The 21,496-nt window shown below is 40.0% G+C and overlaps 1 protein-coding gene across 1 annotated transcript; it reads left to right on the top strand.

Annotated features, from left to right (window-relative positions):
• Positions 1–1,684: 1,684 nt before the first annotated feature.
• On the top strand, positions 1,685–6,059 carry LOC102292236 (keratin, type I cytoskeletal 18). Its single transcript, XM_005944816.2, has 7 exons — positions 1,685–2,229; positions 4,041–4,123; positions 4,206–4,362; positions 4,537–4,701; positions 4,807–4,932; positions 5,345–5,568; positions 5,870–6,059. The coding sequence occupies exons 1-7, from the start codon at positions 1,816–1,818 to the stop codon at positions 6,000–6,002; spliced, it is 1,302 nt and encodes a 433-aa protein (XP_005944878.1). The 5' UTR covers positions 1,685–1,815; the 3' UTR covers positions 6,003–6,059.
• Positions 6,060–21,496: the final 15,437 nt, after the last annotated feature.

The following is a 21,496-nucleotide window of genomic DNA, read 5'->3' as shown; positions in this document are numbered from 1 at the left end:
AGGGTAACTGTCTTCCTCTTGTCTGTTATTCAGTCTTACTGTCTTGCTGTTTTTATTTTTAATTTAATTTAATTTTTTATTTTTATTTTTCCATGAACGGTTGGTGTAGCGCACCCACAATTTTGTTGTACATGTACAATGACAATAAAAGGCTATTCTATTTTCTGATTATTATAAAAACACTTTCAGAAAAATGTGCAACATAAAGTTGTGAAAAATTGTGCTAGGGGGAGAGTAAGGGTTAGAGATGCTGCGATTCTCAAGAAGAGGATGGACCAAGATTAAAATGCACTACAATGATGGGATGAGAAAAGTACAGAGAAGAAATGAACCGCTCACGATCCAACACACATCAAATCATATGAAATCCTATGTTTAAAAAGAAATTTCTGTAATTTCTAAACAATTAATGAAATATTTAAATCCTTTGAATTAAAGCTGAAAGACTGCCCCTCAATCTTATCTTGGTTGTTTGATTTAAAATCCACTGTGGAGGTTTAAAAAACATTGTCGGGTCACCGAAACACTAAACGACCGAACTGTAAATGTGAAATAAGTTGCTAACTTAATGCCAACTGCTAACTTAACCAAGCCTTTAAAATCATTTTTCATGCATGTGTGAAAATGGAAACTCACTTCTCAGTTTATTTCTATCTCGATATACAGCTCTGTTAGATTAAACTGCATAGTTAGCAATTAGCATTAAGGCTTATGGATATTGGCATGGCAATCACTTTGCAGGGTTAAAAACTCTAATAGCCTATTAATAGCCAACGCTATGACCAAATAACCTTGCATAGTAAAACCAACCAGTTTTGATTGATTATTTATTCTTGACACAGTAAACATATTGTCTGCCTTGCAAATTTGGAAGGCTTACATTATTATTAATAGTCTTACTAGTAGTATTTTAAATTCTGTGCAGTGTTTTAGCTTGTGCCTTATCAAATCCGCCTGTTCTTCCTACATTTCCTGGATTATTTTTCTTTGGCACATAATGAAGCATGCCACAGCCAACACAAGCTAATACATTCGTACCAGTCATGTTTGTGAAACTGATATCCTCAACTTGCGAGGTTGTGCGTGCGCGTTTGTTTTGTAGTCATGGTGACACCTGCTGTAGTGAGATCTACCACATGGTTTTAAGTGCTTGGGCCAGGTGTTTTTTCTGCCAATAAAATAAGATTGTGTTAGTAAAACAGCGTCACAGCCATTCAAGAAAAAAAGATTAAGCTTTCAAGTTTCAGATTAGGTGTAATCTGACCTGAGAAGGGCTCATGTTCCTTTACCAGTATACTCCCCTCTCCCACAGTGTTTTTCATGCTCAATTTGTAACTACACTATACTTGTTTGTAATACATGTATCTTTTGGGGGGTGGGTGTTAGGTGCAATCCAATGGTGTGTAACAAATATATATTTCTATTTATTTATAGTACTGCAGGGGGCATCTATAGTAAAGAGAACATTTTTAAACAGATTTGTTGCCCCCTCTCAAAATAAAATAAAATAAAATAAAACATGTCCAGCCTCACTGTGTCCACTGAGAGTCATATCAGGTTATCAGTTTATTTCCACACTATCAAAATGAAAATGTCAGTACACTTTTTACCTGTGAAGTGAGTGGGTGGAGGACAAAGTCTAAGCAAGAAGGTCAAAGGTAACAATTTAATATAGATAGGAGAGGAGTTTCAGGAAGAAATATTGCTTTTCAGAGTTGTATATAAGGCCTCAGACTCCACCTTCATACTCCACCCTGCTGCCACTCTCCTCAGTGCCATTTCTCACTCTGATTGATCAGCACACTTCCTTTACCAATGGAGCTTAGACGCCAGTCTTCTCAAAATTATGGTTTAAGTTCACTTGGAGGTCCCAGATCCCTACGGATGGAAACCTACGCCCACAGTGTGACTGGAGGGGCAGGCGGCCGTGGAACCAAGATTTCCAGTGCCAGCTATGGTTCGCGTGTTGGCAGCGGTTTTGGCGGAGGATACGACTACCAGTCCTTGTCCTCTGGATCCACTTCTAGCGCCATGGGCATTGGAAACGAGAAGCATGCCATGCAGTCCCTGAATGACCGCCTGGCGAACTATCTGGAGACGGTGAGGAATCTGGAGAAGGCCAATGCAGTGCTGGAGGTCAAGATCAGAGAGGCCACCGAGAATAGAGGCCCCTTGGAAGGGAGGGACTACAGCAAGTACTACGTTATCATTGAAGGCCTCAGGGCCCAGGTGAGCCAACGAAACATTTAATCTAGATGATAGTCTAGGCATCTAAGGGCTCTAGAGTAATAAAAATTTTCACAGAATCTGAAATGTCCTCAAAATAAATGGTCTGAAATTAGTTGATTAAGTATCCGGTCTTTAAGTCTGCCGTGATTAGCTGTGCCAGGGCCCAAACTCTGCTGCAGGTACGTAATTCACACAATCACTGCAGCATCACTGAGAGTTAAAAACTGTCTAAATTCTTTCATCTGTAATAAAATGATCAGCGTTCTGCTCTACCAGGTGTAACAATTAAGTTTAACATCCAGGTATCCATGAAAACCAAATTTATGACATTTAGCAGAGTTAGAAGTTAGCAGGAAGTTAGCTCGCTAGTTTCCATCTAAATATAATATACCACGTCCTGACTGAGAGATTTCCAAAACAAATTAAAATGTACAGTTTTGCTATCACTTCCTACGGAGCCCCGCAGGGCACATGGGAGGAAAAAAAAATGAAGACAGACTTTTGCAAGATCTCGCAAAAGTTTTGTGAGATCCCGAGTTTGTTTTGTGAGATCTTGCAAAAGTCCGTCTTAATTTTTTTTCTCCCATGTCCCCTGCGGGGCTCCGTAACTTCCAACATAAATGAAGACAGAAAAGTAAACAGCAATGATGTTTGTAAGGTTAATGAAGTTGGACTAGCTCATGGGTGTCAAACTCTGGCCCGCCTAATTACATTTGGCCCGCGAAGCCATACCAAATTACTATTAGAGCTGGCCTACTGGTATTATACAGCTAATATATATATTGTTTAGTATTAAGCTTTGCTTGTTCCATATTCAGTTTTTTAGCAAAACTTGTTTGAGTCCATAAAAAGAGTAAAAATAAGATTCATTCTTATATCTGGAGGAAGATTTTTTTTTCAATAAATATTAACGTTAGCCCGCGACTTTGTTCCAGTTTTGAATTTTGGCCCACCGTGTATTTGAATTTGACACCCCTGCACTAGCTGGTATATAATGATATGCTACGTGATTGCTAGCGACACAGCTATGTTAGCATATTATAAACAGTGAAGCTGGAGGATGAACGCTAACTTTTTTCCACTCGATAAAAGTTAACGTGAGGGTTCCCGGTGGTTAGGGACAAATGCATTTGCATGGCATGGACCAAACTTCATTCAGGAGAACAACTGAGACAATCCATCCTCAACACGAGGTTAGTTATTAATATACTACTGCATGGGCTGGGCTGTAGTTAGATCGTAAGGTTTTAAAATCTGAGCTTTAAAATGAATAGCGGTAATAAAAACCGAGAGAGGCCGACAGTGATTACCGACTGTTTTTAGGGGCTTGTTGAGGTGAAATCTAACAAGAAACAAAGCATTAAAACATGTTAAAACACAACAGCCTTATTAAACGCAGAGTACTTTGGGCCTGGAATCAGGTTTCATCAGGTCATCACTTAAAGACTGGATTGGTTTAGGTAGCTATGGTATACTAGTTCTCACAAATGATTCTTAAGTTGTAGTTTTCTTGCATTTCAGTTTTTTCAGAATGTTAAACGAACCCAGAACAACAACAACTACAACTCTTTTCTTGTAAATGCCACATACTATCGTTCAATCGAGTCACTGTTAACACATAAACTTTATTATTATAGTGTCCTAGATATCGCTTGAATACCTGATTTCACAACATTTATTACCTGTGGGCTCCTATCGCTAAGCAGTATCAACCATTTGCAACTCATCAAATTGAAAGTCACAGTTTGCTTTCCACCAAAACGATCTCTTCATACAGTTATGTCACCAAAAATACCATTGCTGTTTTTTAGATTCTTGACATGACCAGGGCAAATGCCCAGTATGCTATCAGTCTTGACAACGCAAGTCTGGCTTCAGATGACTTCCGAACCAAGTGAGTGTCGAGATTTTTGTGCAAAATGAAGGTAATCTCTTCACCAGCATGAGCAGATCTAGCATTCACTCCGTCTCCATAGGTATGAGTATGAGTTGTCCATGAGGCAGACAGTGGAGGCTGATGTTTCAAGACTGAGGAAGATCCTGGATGACACCAATGTTACTCGCTTGCACCTGGAGAGTGAAATTGAGTCCCTCAAGGAGGAGTTGATCAGCCTGAAGAAGAACCACGAGAGAGTATGCAATCATTGTAAAGTTCAGCAGAGCAGTTCAAAGAGAAAAACCTATCTGATAACCCCAATACAGTACAGTGCACCTTTAAAACAAATTTTTCCTTAACCACTTAGCACAGGAAAATCCTATTAACCAAATGTTCAGGAAATCACTCCCTGACTATTTCCTCCCAAACAGGAAGTTGATGAATTGCGAGTTCAAATCGCACAGGCTGGGGTCCATGTGGATGTTGATGCACCAAAAGGACAGGACCTGGCCAGAATCATGGAGGAAATAAGAGCAAAGTATGAGAAGATAGCGCTACAGAACCAACAGGAGCTTGAAGCGTGGCATAACTCCCAGGTACAGCTAAACTAGGCTGGTGAAAAACATCTTTTTCTTTTTTTTTACTTGACTGTGAGTTGAACAGTATTTGTAAATTCTTTATGTATATAATCTTCTATTAAGATCACAGAGGTGCAGGTCAAAGTCACAGAGAGCTCAACAGCCCTGAAGGAGGCCGCAGGTGTAATGACTGAAACTAGGAGGCGGCATCAGGCACTGGAAATTGAGCTCCAGTCTGCACATAGTCTGGTAAGTCTTGGTTACGTCATTAGTTTCCAGTTCTGGGTTGAGATTTGACCCTTCCCTTAGTATAAATACTCATCATTAGGTCTTCTCATAGATTGAGCCTGGTTCACACCTGGCAATTCCAGAGTATGACAGGCATTACAGCCAAGAAAAAAATTAAGTTGATCCTAGCTCTGTTCAAAAACAATAAATTTCACCAATCAGCACATCGAAAATTCACTAATTGCATTTTTTCACAGGTTGTCAGAAGTGCTGGTACATAATTTTATATGCAAGATTTTTCATTTCTAGGCTAAACCATGAAGCTGACTCTAGCTTTGTGTTCCTGTTTAACACATATCAATTGCCCAGACTAACCTAATGCAAGATAGCCACAAAGTTTTTACAATGGTGCTTTTCCTTAATCTCTTCACAGAAAGCGTCCCTGGAGGCTGCCCTTCATGACATTGAGAGGCGTTACAATTTAGAGCTGGAAAAATACAATGAGATAATCCTGAGTCTGCAGGAGGAACTGGCACAGATCCGCAGCAGCATCCAGCAAAACACGAATGAGTACGAGGCCCTCCTCAACATCAAGGTGAAGCTGGAGGCTGAGATTGCAGAGTACAGAAGGCTGCTGGATGGTGAAGGAGACTTAAAGTGAGTATTAAGGTGAAGCAGCAGAAAGTATGGATGCAACATACGCTCAATGAGACAGAAGCCTTCTTCATCTCGGGGGAGCATTTGCAAATTTGATTTAAAGCAGCCTCATGCAAACATGGAGCAGCAATGATATGGAAAGCAGATGTCACTGACCTGTGTCTATGTAATCCTATTACCATCATTTAAATTTCAACTGCTCAATTTCATCGTGTCAAAGAAAAGATCACTCAAAGGTGGAAAATATATTTCTGTTCTGTCTCCGTATGACTAACCTTTTTATATTTCGTCATTCTACCAGCCTTGAAGATGCAGTTGACCTAAAGAAAATCCAAGTGGTGACGGTCACTCAGACTGTGGTGGACGGCAAAGTGGTGTCAGAGAGCAAGGAGAGCAAGGAGATCGGATCCACTGAAAATCTGACATTTAGTTAAAAACAACTGAAAGAAAAACAACTATGAAAAAAATTAAATGGCAACATTTTATTTTGATTGCTTTCTGTCAATGTCTTCAGCTTTTCTTTTAAGGGCAAAATAAGCATATCAACCATTGCTTTGACTGATATTCATAGAAACCCATTGATTAAACTGATAAGACTTATGTATTATTTCATTATTCTGTTAAATTATTAGTTCAGAGGAGCCAGTGTAGCTCAGCGGGTGAGCAGATGACAGTATGCCACATGGCTGGAGTACAGCAGCCTAGCTTTTTGTTGCCTGTTTTCTGCTTGCTTGTCTTTACTGCTCCATTGTCAAATAAAGGCAAAAATGCCCCAAAATAATCTTTAAAAAACAAATTAATAGTTCAACAGTTTAGAGATATGTCTACTGCTTCTTTGTCAAGAGATATAATGCCTTTATCCATGTGTTAAAGGAAGCTATAACAAACTTTCAGCTTAGGTTAGCATAAAAAAACAGCCTGACCAAGCACCAGCACCTCCATACTTCACTAGGTTGACATGTTAAATCATTTACACATACATTAAACCAAAACCTTCGATTCAAATTTCAGATTAACAGGAGGTCATGTGCTGGACTACTTTTTTCCTGGGAGGAGTTACCTCTCTAAATCTCTATGGGCCTGTGCTAATGTAGCTTTATAGTAAAATATTGGTTTTAAAATATACTGACAAGCAATATTTACAATTGTGAAATTTCAAAATATATGTTCAACATACATTTGGGGGGGGAAAAAAAGGTTCACTGCCATTCACATACACCAATGGCTGTCTGGCATCCAGCCATCAACTTCCCACACATCAGAGTCTGCAGGAAATTCTTTCAGCTTCTGAGAAATTCACTTTGTGACCTGCAGTTCTTTAACCTTGTCCAGTTATAGGCAGAAGGCAGCCATTCCCATGCCATGTCCAAGCAGCTCAGTGAAGTCCTCTGTCCCGGTTTATTTACATTCGCATCAGTCTAATTCCTGAAGCTGCTGTGGTACAAACTGTTCTCGTCTGGAATCAGCTGATTCACTGCATCAGTTTATGTTAACGACTTCTGGTGCGTTGCCGATAGAAATGTGAGTTGCAACAGATTTTATAATTGGTTAGGAATGTTTTTGAACTGCTGTGGTTCATTACACACAAATCACAAATCAGTGCCCCGTTCATCATCGCAATGTCACGTTTTTGCACTGCAGCATTCCACAGACGGCACCATTAATCTTCCTGCCAGATTTATATCCAGATTGCTTTCTCAACTGCAGCTGTCAACAAGGCAGAATCTTCAGATTTGTGCTAGTTGCCAGTCCCCCGAAGCTGTTGTGGTGCAAAGTGTGTGTGGCAGCATGGCTGCTGTGAGAAGCTCCTTGTGCCAGTCTTACCAACTGTTGTAAAAGTGTCCTCTCGGACAGTCTGAGCCTTTGTTAGAGGGCCTGCTAACCTCTGCAGCCAGGGAATTCATGGCCTAGCTGAAAGAAGTTTAGCAGACAAACCAGAGAGCGCTAAGGAATTCCAGAAAACCCATTGAAAATTAGGGGCTGGGAAGAGTGGGAGAAATGCACCAGACCTGCACCTCCTGTTTTCTAGCCTGCAATCCTTCAGTAGGACCCCAAGATAGCAGCAGAAAAATACACCAACAGTTCACTTTAATGAATCATGTTCACTAAAAAAAGAAAGACCTTGGACAGAATACATGAAAAATACTATTTTCACTTTGCAAACGTTAGAATTCAAATCACAAAAGCATTAATTTCATTCATTCACACTGATACTGAGAGTCGTGGGAAAGGCCTTGAAGTTCAGGGTGCTGAGGCGGCACCAAGTTATCTTGTGATATTCTAACATAACTCTACAAAGTGTGTTAGTCTTGCTACTGCCAGACCCCACTGCAGAATTAACAGCCAAAACTGAACTGGTCAGAGAAAAATATGTCAGGAGACATCGGAGGGGAAAAACAACCCTTTTTGGCACAACACCGACTTACACACAGTATTTTAACACAGATGCAAAAAGGGTGCACATGTCAGGCACAAAGCACGTGAGCAAATTCATATGAAAGTAAGGAAAGTCTTTCATCTACAAAGTTAGCCAGGATCTGTTCAGCCGTGTGCAAATACTTAATTATGTATTGTGACTGCTGCATCTCATCTAATATGTATATTTTACTCAGCACAGAAGCCAAAAGTACCCTTTTCCAAAAAAGGTAGGGCTGTGAAACTGCTGCTTGATTATAATGTTAAACTATGTGGTGGCAGCTCAGAATATGCCAAAGCGTTACTTTGGTGTATGCAGGTTAAAATAGTGCAGATGCAACTTGGTACTCAGAAGTTTAGGTGATAAACTTCCTCTTGAGGGGCACTGATGTGTTCAAAACGTCTGTGAGAACATTTAGTGAGTGATAGGTAATGGCTGATAGCTCATTTAGAAAAATGCAACATTTCTACTGGTGTCAAATATGCAACATCATGTAGTGTTTCATGTTTTAACCCCTTTATTTACTTATTTGGCTTTCACATTTTGTTTAAATCAGACAATCCTGGCTTATTTTTTTCAGTCTTGCACAAAAGGAGTAGTAAGTGATGTTTCAGTTTAACATGGAAACCAGTCTCCAGCTGGACATTAGAAAGAATTCCGGTTTAAGGAATTTCTACACTCCATACTTTCTTTACAGTCCATAGTAGGTGCCTTTTGAAACATTCTTAATAGCATTATTCTGAAGAAATCGAAGTCCTGTGGTGGAGAATGCCCAACATAACATAGCACTCCACCCTCTGGTCTAAATATGGTCACTTCCAGTTCTAGAAAGATTAAGATAGCATCGTTTATCAAATTAAAGTAGAAGCATCAGAATGTGCAGTTTACAAATAGGTGGCATAATCAGTGGCTACAACCTTGCTGTGTCGTTTGGAGGTGGGCGTGCACGAAGTTAAAGCATAGGTTCGCATGTAAAAGCACGATATTAAAAAACACTACTGAAGTCTGATGACCCTCAGCTGATCTTTAGAAGGCACTTTTTCACAGGGAGAGTAACAGTCCAATAAAACAAACCGAATACAGTAACACTAGAATTGTATTTACGGCATGTCAGTATTCTATTTTGACAGGTTCGAGTTTATAACTTTCCTTCCAAAAGCAATAAAATGCAATATGAAACTTGTTTCACAAGACAGACAAAAATGTTACACATCACTGTAGCTGACCAAAGAAGACACATACTCCAGTCTATATAGGTGGTGACACTGAGATGTTGCAAACACAGAAAAATGTGATTAAGCTGTACATGTTTGAGACAGACACTGTGTTGCAGTCACATTGCATCATACACAGTGTAGAAATTTATGAACTCCTGCTTCTCCTTCAAGTTTTTCAAATGAACAAAAAAAGGACTTGAAAAGGTTATCAGCAGCTATTAAGAGTTAAGATAAACAGTTTATGCTGGCACGCAGGACTTCATTCAGAGCTTACACCAGGCTGTATGAGTCACTTACAACAGGTCAGCAAAAAGTTCAGCCTCTTCTCTTTTTTCGCAGTACAACAGTTAGCAGGATTAACATGGACAGGGTATAAATCAGCTCCTGCTTTTATACACAAACCCACATTCTTGGTGTTTCTCTCTACCCTGCACATCTGTGGGGTGTGCCGAGTGTGAGTCAGCCAGTCATCCACTGCTCCCAGTTTGCTGAGCCTCCTCCCACTGGGAGCTAAAGATGGGGGAGAAATGAGGGACCGTGGTGGAAAAAAGGAAAGGGTGTGTCTGAGTGAGCCTGTGCAGAGGGAAAAAAAATGGAAGACCTGAAAACAGTAGGACTACAGTAATGGATCGTCCATGCAAGATCCAGAGAGCAGATTGGCCACAGGATAATCAAACTTCCTCTAACCCTCCAAACCACGGTCAGTAAGCAGATTAGGTAATAAGCTAAGATCATTTTAATTTCTGTCTTTCTACTCTTGCGAACTGCCTGTGTGCAAATGTATTTTGCGAGATCGAGGCCAAGTTCTACAGAGAGGTGACAGAAAAGACTAGCCAGGGGAGTGTGGGATTGTGGGAAAAGAAAAGCGATTATGAGGAATAAGGAGTGAAGGTTAAAATGAGTGATAGGTAAAAAGTGAGAAAAGAGGAGTGTGGGAGAGCTGAGGCTAAGGGGGAGGTGCAAAGGGCAGGTTAAGTAAGAACAAAACTGGGAGGTAAGCCAAGATCCAAGCTCCATTTACTCTCCCCCACTTTCATTTTCCAGTCCTTATTGTGGGGGGAGTGGACTCGAGCTGGAAACCCAAGGCTCGCCTCCCAAACTGGAGAGCAGAATTGGCTGAACTTGTTTAGTGACTCATTTGTCTGGTTTCCATGGAAACTAACCAAAAGAACTTGGTGACCAGAAAGTTGGAAGCTGTACACCCAAAGGAGTAAGATGATTGCCGCCTATCCGCTGCTAAAAATACAGCGGTGAGGCTCTCTGGTGGGGATGAATCCAGCCTGAAGCAGCTCCTCCAGAGAAACGCTATATAGCTGAGTTCATCAAGTTTTTTTCACTCAGATCTTGTTATCTCAGGTTCCATTAACCTCGGCATTCCTTAAATGAGTAACCAACTCACATTCCAGAGGAAGGGGTAAATGATTGCGGGCCGTCGCTGTTCTGAGATTAAAGTTAGTATTGTTTCAAAGAGGATAAACTAAAATACATTTGGCTCTTGTATTGCCAGAGTGTATCTGGAGGAAAATGAGACAAAAGAACTTTGAATGAATTCTGTGAAAACAGACATTTTCATTTTTCCCTCAACAAAAATCAGTGACAAGCAAACAGCAGGTCACAAGTTAAAGGTGTAAATATACCATGTGAATTTTTAAGCAGCCCTCGGTGGTGAGCGGGAGCTATAAAAGGGTCTCACTGTGGCCACAGACCCAGCTCCACCCAAACTTTTCACTCCAACCTCGCTCACACACCCTCCCTGCCGCAACCTCCATGGTGGCCCGTAGTTTTATAGTGTGAGTGACAGAACGTACCATTCTACATTTTCACCAGAGACATGAATAAATGCCTCACCGAGAAGTTACACAAACTATTGTATCCTGTTCCAACCACTCACTGGTTAGACACACATGAATATGACATTTCAGGGCCAAGAAATAAGACTTATCTACTTGTGGTGGTTGATATGAGTAACTTTTTGTTCTGCCAAAACACACACACTAGCTAGTTTGAGTTTTTCTTTCACCCTGCTGCACAGACCAGAAATGGCCTACTAAAGGTTCCAGTAAGTTCCTGATAATCACCAACCACTAGTTACAATGTTATTGTTAGTATTCAATTTATTAACAGAAAGGTAATAAAAATAGCAGTAGAGATCTCTGAGTGCTTTGTGGGGTTTTCTGTTTCTTTGTTTCTTTGTTTCTTTGTCATGTGAAAGGACAAATTACTTAATTTCTTTATTTCTTTCACTGTCTGAGCCCAGTGAAACCTGACGGGTTTCTTTGGTGTAATAAATGGTCATAAACGACGTCTCTGTCGTCGCTAATTAATGCCGATGTATCAGGATATCTGCTGTAAAACAGGTTATTGGGAATGTTTGTACTTTAACCTATAACGAAACTAAAATAAAGACTGAAAGCTTATCGATATCTTCTCCAAGTGCTGTCACTCACTGGCTTCACCTGGTAGTATTAGTTATACAGAATGGCAAATAAACTGTATTTCCACCATGGGAAAAGGAAGTAGGCCACTGTTGTTGTGATTTGGCGCTGTATAAATAAAACTGAATTGAATTTGATACCAAACCATGACTTATTTTATATGTATGCACACTGTCTCCTAGTAGCTTTCCATCTTTTTGCTAGCAAATGTCATGGCACTGCTGTGTGGCAAGCTGGGAGCAGGACTCACAAGATTGGACTCAAAAAACAGAAAGATTTAACAAAATATAATGAAAGAGCAGAACAGGTGTGAATTGGCTAGAAGCTAGACGTGGCAAAATAGCCAGCAACACACACAACATGAGGGTATGAGGGAGGACGTGATGAGTAACAGAAGCACGCCGGGTGTTTAAATACTCAGGGAAGACTAGAGGGCTGAGAGGACACACTTGGGGAACACGGAGAGCTCAGACAGACAAGGCTGATTAGGACACAGAGAAGAATCTAGGACAATACTGGACATTAAAGGGACGAACAATCAAACAAGACACTAAGAACCATAGGTAGCAAACTCAGAAGCACTAGGAAACAACATACTACTCAAGAACATGAACAAAAACTATCTCTTAAGTCCAGAGAAAACTCAAAATACTGGGTCAAAGACCCAATTTATGATTTAGCTACATCTGTGTATATGTTATCTAAAAGTCATAAACAAAAAGTGCTTGTTGGTCCAGGATTGTCAGAAAAAGCTGTGGGGATGTAAGCGTAAATACTAAAGTGAGCTTTTTAGCTTCATGTTGTCCCTACATTATTTCGCCAATACATTTACTCAGATTTTTTGTTTGCTTGTTTTGTTTTTAGAAATATAAGCCTCGAGTCATTTCCTTGATCAATCAGTGAATATATCACTTATATCACTGAATTATAAATCCATCTAATAAAAGCACAAATAAATGAATTGTACAACCTACCAAGACCACATGCAATCTCTGAGTTAGACAATTATAAACAAATACACAGACTTCACTTTAAAATGACATAAAAAGTAAATTAAGCATGATAGTGTCTCTCTATATTTATGAAATACAGGGAATAAAATATGCATTTTTATATTGTTCATTTAATAAGTGTTCTCTGTCAGCAATCCATCCCTAACAACAAACTACAGAGATTAGAAATCACTCTTCACAGGATGGATCTCTCACATGGATAACAAACAAATCTTGTTTTTAATGAGAACAAAAAGTCCCACTGTGAGATAATTACAGAACTAGAGTAATGTCATTATTCATTTTTATGAAGAGGAAACTCAAACTACCATCAGATTTTGCTGATTTGTTTTTACAGAGACCTATTTGTTTCCTTATTAATGATCTTTACTTAACCCCAAATAATTCACTTAGTGTCCAACACCATTCAAGAGAGCGTGGGCTCTAATTATGGCGATTGTTTGGGAGAATGTTTTTTGATGGCAGGAATTCCATCACAGGAAGGGAGAGCCTGCATTTAAAAGGGTCCGCTGACCGTCTGTCATAACAATATGCCCAGGAAGAGTGACGCGCAAACACACGCACTGTTCAAAGCCACAAATACTGGCACGCCTGCATTCTTCTTTCTCCTGAACTTTGCTCATGTGCAAATGGCCTGAGTAACATAATCCGCACACAGCTTTGGTTTCTTTCACTGTATAAAATCTAAACCAAAGTAAATGAGACAGAGAGAGAGAGTCGAAAGCGATGGGAACTAATCTGCTGAGGCTTTTCTGATAGTAGTAAAACCAGTGGGATTTAAGAGATGACCAGAACTGACTCAGACCTAACATGAGTCATTGGTTAATATCTAACAGTTTCCCACATGATATCTCTAAAGCACATTTGTTTTTTGTTTGTTTAGTGCATCTCCCAGTAGAGGATATGACAGTTTTATTAAAAACTGCGTGCATGGGTTGAGGAAGCTGTTCACTTCTCACAACAACTACCCATCATGCTGTTATTTCTAAACAAAGAGATGAGCTGTAAAGAAACGTTTGAGAGCTTCAATCCAAAAAAGGTCAAGAGTAACTTTTTTATAACTTTATCAAAAATCAAAATCTCAAATTTAGCTACTACAAAACTGTTCAGATCCCTAAATCAGTTTCTGTTCTAGAAGTCCCTTTGGGATCCCAGCTTATGTAGATCGAGTCCCTACAACCTAAGAAGACTACAACCTAAAAAGAACGATCGGGCAGAGATGAAACAAACACATAAATCCTTATAAAATATGATCTAATGCTGTACTTACCTCACAATATATCAAGCATATAAACATTTACAACAATAATATGGAACAAACACAGCAGTGCTATCATCCAAAAAATAATAATAATACTGACATTTATTTTCAGGTACATTCTGGTGTTGATACTTTCAGTTTTTGAATTTTTAACTTTTACTGTTCTTTGAACTTTTTGCTAGAAGGAAATTAGTCTCAGCACAGTAGTAACAGACAATGCAGTTGTCTGTGAATTGTGCTACATTTGTATAGTGTAAGTGTATTTATTGCTTTAACTGCACTATGAAGGAAAAAAGTTTAATACCGTGAATATTATTTGATGTCTGTGAAGGTTTTCAGTCATCCAGGTCATCATAGTCTAAGGAACTTGGAAAGAAAAATGTCGGGACTTCTTTGAGTGTCCTTGAAGACATTTCACCTCTCATCCGAGAAGCTTCTTTGGTTCTAAGACAGACTGGTGGAAAGTCCCAGATTTTAAGCCCTATGGGATCGTCCCCAAGAGGGTCATGGACCCCGTATTGATCCTCCACCTCACAGGTGTCGAACTCCAGGCCTCGAGGGCCGGTGTCCTGCAGGTTTTAGATGCGTCCTTGATCCAACACAGCTGATTTAAATGGCTAATTTACCTCCCCAACATGTCTTGAAGTTCTCCAGAGGCCTGGTAATGAACTAGTCATTTGATTCAGGTGTGTTGACATAGGGTGAGATCTAAAACCTGCAGGACACCGGCCCTCAAGGCCTGGAGTTCGACACCCCTGCCCTACCTAATCACACGAGCCAAGGAAACATGTGTAGGTCACAATCAGCCAAGGTTTTGGGTGAATCTATCCCCACCCTATCATGTGATTTCCTGAGGTCAAATGTCCCAGGATGTGAGTGGGGGTTAAGGTGTCTGGGAAGGAATCTCAAAACTGGATTATAGATGGCAGACAGCTGGTGTCATAAGCCCCCGCCTCTGTTCAAACATGGTCGTTCACATTGGACATAGATGGCTTCTTTCACTCCTCTTTCAAACCATCTGTCTTCTCTGTCCAAAATGTGAACATTGGCATCCTCGAAAGAGCGACCTTTGTCCTTTAGATGCAGATGGATCTTTTCTGCCACTACCTGCATTCCTAATATTTCACAGGTGGTTCAGGTGCTTAAATAGCCCTGTATTTCCTGTGATACATGTGTGCCACCCCAAATGATCGCATTTAGCCCCTTTACTGAAAATTGGCTCTGACACTGGACCCATCGAAAGGATAATGAAAGCAAAGGGGAAGCCAATGGCCATAGTTTATAGTAAAGAATGAGAGAAACAGACATCTCCATTATAATATTCCATTATAGTTTGTGTTATGATATATAGATTTTTCTTTCTAGATTCTTCAAACCTGATGGAAGGAGGAAGGAGTGTTAAGGAGATCACACTTACAGACTCAGATGTCCTTACACATCACATAAGCATTTAAAGATGCCTGGCCATGGAGAACAGAAAACAGGAACACATGTCAAGCTGCTCTCCTGTTCTAGAAGCCGTCCTGATAACAGAAACAAGCCAATCACATATGTGGCACATTTCTCTCCATATGTCACTATCTGAAACCCAGACATTGAAGGATGTGGCAGATCTTAAAAGAGTAAGACAGCATACTCGCTATGCAAGGTATGTCTCCTAAGCTTAAACAGAGGCGCTTTGTAGGTCCTTGATGTCAGACTGCTAGGATAAGAAAACTCTCCTTAGGAGGGATGTAGCACCACCTACGAGGGGAAACCCTGCATCACAAACTCAAGAAAGTGTGACAAAAATACTAAAGTCTAAATATTTTCTGAAGCAAAGATATATGAGGAAAGGTAGGCGTGTGCATTTCTGCTAAAAAAAAAAAAGCACTGATATCATTTTCTTCGAAATAGCCACTGCATTAGGGAGAATTTGTTGCCCAATTCTGGTTTTCGTTGCTATTTTAGCCTACTTTATGTTGTAGCTCATTGCCAAGTGTTTTGCTTCAGCTTCAGTTCTGCTTTATGAATATTAATAAATCTCTGAATGCAATAGTTGCTAAGTTTCAGTCTAAACTAAACCAGCCAACCATCCAGCAGAATGATGTTCAAGAAACAAACAAAATAAATCCCTGAACAAATACAGCAAAGCTAAATAAAGAGAAGAGTCATGATATGGAAATCAAAATGTAAAACGGCAGTTGGAAAGCATATGCAGATGATCTTCTCTATTTTATTGACCATAAAGCTATCTACTGCCTCACAGATACCCAACAAAGAAAGCCCAGCTCCTATATGAGTACGTCAGACCACACAGTAAGCAGCATTACGAGTCCATGGAGAGAAGAGTGGGTCTGAGTGAAAACACTCCAAGCTGTCTGTTGTTTTTTTCTTAAAGGAAGCCGTGTGCATTCCTTTAACTTAAAGCTGTTTTCTCCAGACCCGTCTCCCTGTCTGTATAATCTCAGATAAGAAAAAAAAAACCGCTGAGGCCATCACTGTTTACCCATGATGTCTCCATCACAGTGGCTTATGGATTTACAGTTGCAGGCCAAAGGTTAGGTTTGCGCATGGATCTCACTGTACTGTTTATTTGGTTGCCTTGGTTACGCAGACAGAGAGAAACCTATCACTCTGAATGATAAACAGTAAAAAAAAACAAACATTGACATCAGGGTTTGTTTATCTTTTGCAAAGAGAATAGTTATAAGCTGAACAACTGAGGAAGTGTGGAGACATTAATAAATTGGCAGCAGCAGAATTATGAAACAGTTTTTTGTTTGTTTCACATGCGTCACTGATATGTTGGCCTTTGTCTGTTATCTCTTTGTGTAAGCAGTTCAGTGTTGGACGTGACTGCTAGAGCGGGGCCTTCAGCTTGCCCCAAAAGTTAAGCAGATGCACCATAACTGTTCCAAATCTTGCACTGAAGCTCCTGGATTCTGTTAAATCACATTAAGCAATTTTGTCATTAAAATAGATAAAGGATTGCTTTCTATTCCATTTCTGTTTTCTAAGAAAGAAAAAAAGGACGCAGAAAAAAGTCCAATCATTTATCGGCATGATTTCCGTCATTTGTGTACTCTTCATTCTTTTCACTTTAGCGTGAGAGTCTCTGATGTATTTTGCTGCTTTTCACGGTTTCTCTCCTCCTCCTGTTTCCTGATGTGAAGATAGATTTGATCAAGTTGATGACAGCTCTGCATGTAAGTACAATAAAAACCTCCCAGTGAGTATTAAACCTTCTAAAACCACAGATTGACTTCAAACATCTGAAGGTCAGGCCAAAATATCTTTGTTATAAATCTGCCACAACGAGCTTAGCGTCACTGCTTTGGTCACACTACAAACAAGCTAGTGCTTGCCTTTGGACAGGCCTTGGGTGCTGAGTTTGTGATTTATGTATCATATATTTCTTTATATTTCTCAACAAGCCTTCTTCTCTGGTTATGAAGTCCTTACTGATGAGTGAAGCCAGCAACAAATAATTATTTCACGGTTTTCATTCCACTGTCAATTCTGAGGGAAACTTTATAGAAGATTGGGTTAATATGAGATTTAGAAAACAATATTTTTAAAACTGATCTGTTATATTTATTTGTAATTTTATATTTTTTATCTCTGAACTCTACTAGAGCAGCTTTGTATTGTTGATGGCTCAAAAAAAATACTTATTTTTCTGAAACTGGACGTTGATCCAGCCCTCATCTTCTCTCAAAGCAATCATTTCTTTAAATCAAATGTCTTCTGAATGGCTGTTTCTCGCAAACACAGGACCTGAACAGCTTCTTGGTTGTGTCTTTTGTTCCGTCTCTCTTGTCCTTAACTAATCGCGGCAGATGTCCGCCCCTCCCTGAGTCTCGTTCTGTCGGAGGTTTCTTCCTGTTAAACATGAGTTTTTCCCTCCCACTGTTACCAAGTGCTTGCCTATAGGGCATCATCTGATTGTTGGGGTTTTCTCTCTAGTATTGCAGGGTCTTCACCTTACTGTGATTTTGCTATATATAAATAAAAATGAAATGAGTTGAATTGTATTGAACTGTATGAAGGCTATCCACTCTTTATCAAGTAAGGTTATGAGCAGAAAAACCTCAACCCTAAGCAGTCTGAAGGCTGAAGTTCTGGCTTACGGTGACCTGAAGCTTTATTTAAAACATAATAGTTCCACCTTAAGTGAGAGGAATGAAATGGGACATATAAAAAAACTTAAAGTCCCAAGTTTTCCTCTCCGTTGTATTGAATTGTTCATGATGGCCCATCTACAGTGTTAACAAGCCAAATATTGTCTGTCATCACGTCAGCACTTCCCGTAACATCACAAAGAGCAGAGGCAGGACAAAACTATCACAGTGTTGTGCACATCAGTCATGCAGCAAAGCTTCTTAACTCCAGTGAGGCTTTAAGTCCTGACAGAGGAATCATCCAAACACTTCAGCTTTAGGTGACCTGCATGGGTCTAAGTCAGCTGGGTCAGGTATTAGGTAATCTATCAACATCTCGAGGTAAATGTCCACCCTTTTCCCTATTCTTTAGCACATCCTCTCAGGTGGAAGTACTATCCCCAAGGGAGCCACTTGTAGTAATGGCTAAAAGACAGGAAGTGCCACAGTCTGTTCCTTTGCACCGTATGGGCTAGACAAGACTTGCTGGTTTTCAACAAGTGCTCCGGAGCAGCCAAAAAAAGCTGTTCCCAGATCAACAGCGCACCAGTGAATTACAGGAGTGGGTGTCGAAAACATCTATTAAATATCAGCACTTCACTGCTCTTTGTGTAACAACGTCAAAGGAGTGCAAGACAACCCCAGAAAATCAGGTGCATTCCAAAGACCTTACAGATAGACATGAAAAAGCAAATAAAATTCTTAAGACATCATGCCGCAAGGGGCACAGGGATTTACTATTTTCTAAATCTTAATTTAATCATTAGGCTCTAAGCTATTTCCTTGATCCAAATCTCCAAAAACAGCCCCACTCAGACAGCCAGTGCATGCCAGAGAGTTTTGCAAGTGGCAGGTCAAGCAGCAGTAATGCAGCTCAGTGCTGAGTCTACAGAGTTCTCCATCGCAGCTGGCTTATTTGGCCTCCAATTACTGTGATATGACCAAAAAAGGGCTTTCACTACTCACTGCTGCTCGGAATCCGGCCTTTATCTCTCACCCACATGGGGTTGCAAGATGCTGCCAAAGGTGAACAAGGGATCCCTGGAATGTATGACAAATGGGACAGCTCAGGTCATTAACACTGGCTGCTTGAATTCCAGTACATGGACCTTGAAATGCAGTTCAGGAAGTGGTGTGATCTTTCGGATGTCTTAAACACAGATAGTAATTAGTAACTAATCTAACGGATATAGCCCTTGTATATGGGGGGGATGTGAAAAGACTCATTTTATCTGTCCTGGAAAACATTCACCAGCATGGATGGCCTTGACATGACAGCTACAGTAGACATCAGTAACACATAAAAACTTTATGCTCAGCTCAGTCCTTTCTCTGATCTTTTGCTCTGTAAACATTCACGGTTATTGCACGGTTCACAAAGGTTTTAGTATGAGCAGTAATGACTTCAAACGAGTGTGAGAGAGTGAAGGAAACAAACTGAAATTACAGCAGGCAGCTTGATCACCGCCTCTTAAGGAGCATCAAACTTCTGGTCTTGGCTCAGATGCAGGGCTCTTACATAAGCGGGGGGAAAGAGCACTCTGATCTTCCTGAGTATTTTGTGCTTCTGGACACACAAGTGATTGAGGCTATGTAAGGGAGACTCCCGCAGTGATCTCATTTTAAAGACATCTTACTTTTTATTTTTTCCTTCGGTCAAACTAACACATAAATGTGTCCCTAAAATGTTTCTCCTGACTTCACCTAATCTGGCATGCTGCTGGAGATTGGCTGATCTCTGCACACAAACACTTCATCATTCTCCTCTGTATTCAGCTTAGAAAGGCTAAGTTCACAACAAACCATCCTTATAAGAGCAGAAATGGAGTCCAGTTGAGCAGTGCATCCCACTGGGAGAGATTCAATGGAATAACTATTTAGTCTGACGCAAAATGTGAAACAGATATGACTTTTCTGCTTACTGGCTTTATGAACACTGGCATTAACTTTCTGACCTCTTTTAAACTATTACAAGAAGGAACAGTCATGAGAAAGGGGATGATTAGCTTTAGCTTTCTTTGTAAAAATTTGGCACATCCACATTTTCCTGACAGGATCCTGATTTCTTTTCCGATCCTTTTCCACCTTATAGCTCCAAACGTTAAAGTTTAAATTAAATTCTGCATCTCAAAACCTCTATGTTGTACGGAGCCCCGCAGGGGACATGGGAGAAAAAAAAATTAAGACGGACTTTTGCGGGATCTCGCAAAACAAACTCGGGATCTCGCAAAAGTTTTGCGAGATCTTGCAAAAGTCCGTCTTAATTTTTTTTCTCCCATGTCCCCTGCGAGGCTCCATAATGTTGGCATTTTGGTTATAAAATGTTTGTTTGAGGCGAAAAGTGACCGTATTTGTGCGTAAGAGTAGAGTTTTTAGCTGAGACTCGCAAGCTTGGTTAGTAAGCTGCACTCATAAAGCGTATGAGTGCATCACAAAAGTACTGAGTCCAGCTTCAAGTGAGACTGACAAAGTTGGAGTCTGAAATTTTAAAAAGGCTCAGTTTTCATCTAAAAATTCTTATATTGTCAACTAACCTAAAAAAACACATCTTATGCCAGGTTAGATATAATTTCCATGGTGAGCAAAACTCCACTGACATCTTAACCATGCTAACTATGACTCTTTGTATGTGTGTGTATGTGCCTTGCTTGATCTAATTTAGTAAGGATAAGGATGCTTTTTATAACAGAATTCTTATGACATAAATTTTTACCAGATACAAACTAATTCAATTGCTTGTGAGCTCAAAACAGCCTCAGAAGCAATGAGTCAACAAGTAGTTTTGTTTTTGTCTGTGCACCATGTTTCAAATATCAAACATAGCTTGGTTACAATTCAGAATATAGAGTGTTATCCAAGACGTTAATTTTGCATCACCTTAGTGAGGGTTATAGAGCTTAACTTAGACCTGATATCATGACGTAATTACCATGTCAACCTTTTTACAATCTCTTCATCCGTGAATAGGATTATCCTGAAAACATTTCTTTGCATTCAGCCACTCCTTCTATAATAAAGCCCTAATACCCAAAATTGGCACCCATAGCTTTCTCTTATCCTGTGAACTGTCAAGACAAAAAGACATTTGTCTTAGCTCAGTCTCACAGGACCTCCCCCACCCTCCAACAGACAATCCAAATCTCAGAGACACACAGACAGATAATACCAAACAAACTTTTAGCTGAGATCTGAGCCCTGAGCAAAGTCTGGGCATGTCACATAGCAACACAGTGGCAATCAATAAGATATATCAAAGAAAATAAGTAGGGTCTCACTTTTGTGTCTCATGGCAGCAGGCTAAAGATTCAGATTGTGAGTAGTTTATTTTTAGCCAGTGATAATAAAAATGGCTTCACTGATGTGCACCTGCCTCGGGCAGGGTTTCAGTTTGTCATCGACTGAAGCGTTAACAAGAAAGTTTGTGAAATCTCTACACAGAGATGA

Source organism: Haplochromis burtoni, unplaced genomic scaffold, assembly GCF_018398535.1.
Source record: "Haplochromis burtoni strain Fernald_Lab_line unplaced genomic scaffold, NCSU_Asbu1 Contig_415, whole genome shotgun sequence".
NCBI classification, from domain to species: domain Eukaryota; kingdom Metazoa; phylum Chordata; class Actinopteri; order Cichliformes; family Cichlidae; genus Haplochromis; species Haplochromis burtoni.
This window is presented reverse-complemented; position numbering and strand designations above follow the sequence as displayed.

What these genes read in the sequence shown, in the direction of transcription:
- LOC102292236 (XM_005944816.2), top strand. Translation starts at nt 1,816, where the DNA reads ATGGAGCTTAGACGCCAGTCTTCTCAAAATTATGGTTTAAGTTCACTT. An exon ending in AAGCGTGGCATAACTCCCAG is followed by an intron (nt 4,702 to 4,806) that starts GTACAGCTAAAC and finishes TCTTCTATTAAG; the next exon opens with ATCACAGAGGTGCAGGTCAA. An exon ending in GATGGTGAAGGAGACTTAAA is followed by an intron (nt 5,569 to 5,869) that starts GTGAGTATTAAG and finishes TCATTCTACCAG; the next exon opens with CCTTGAAGATGCAGTTGACC.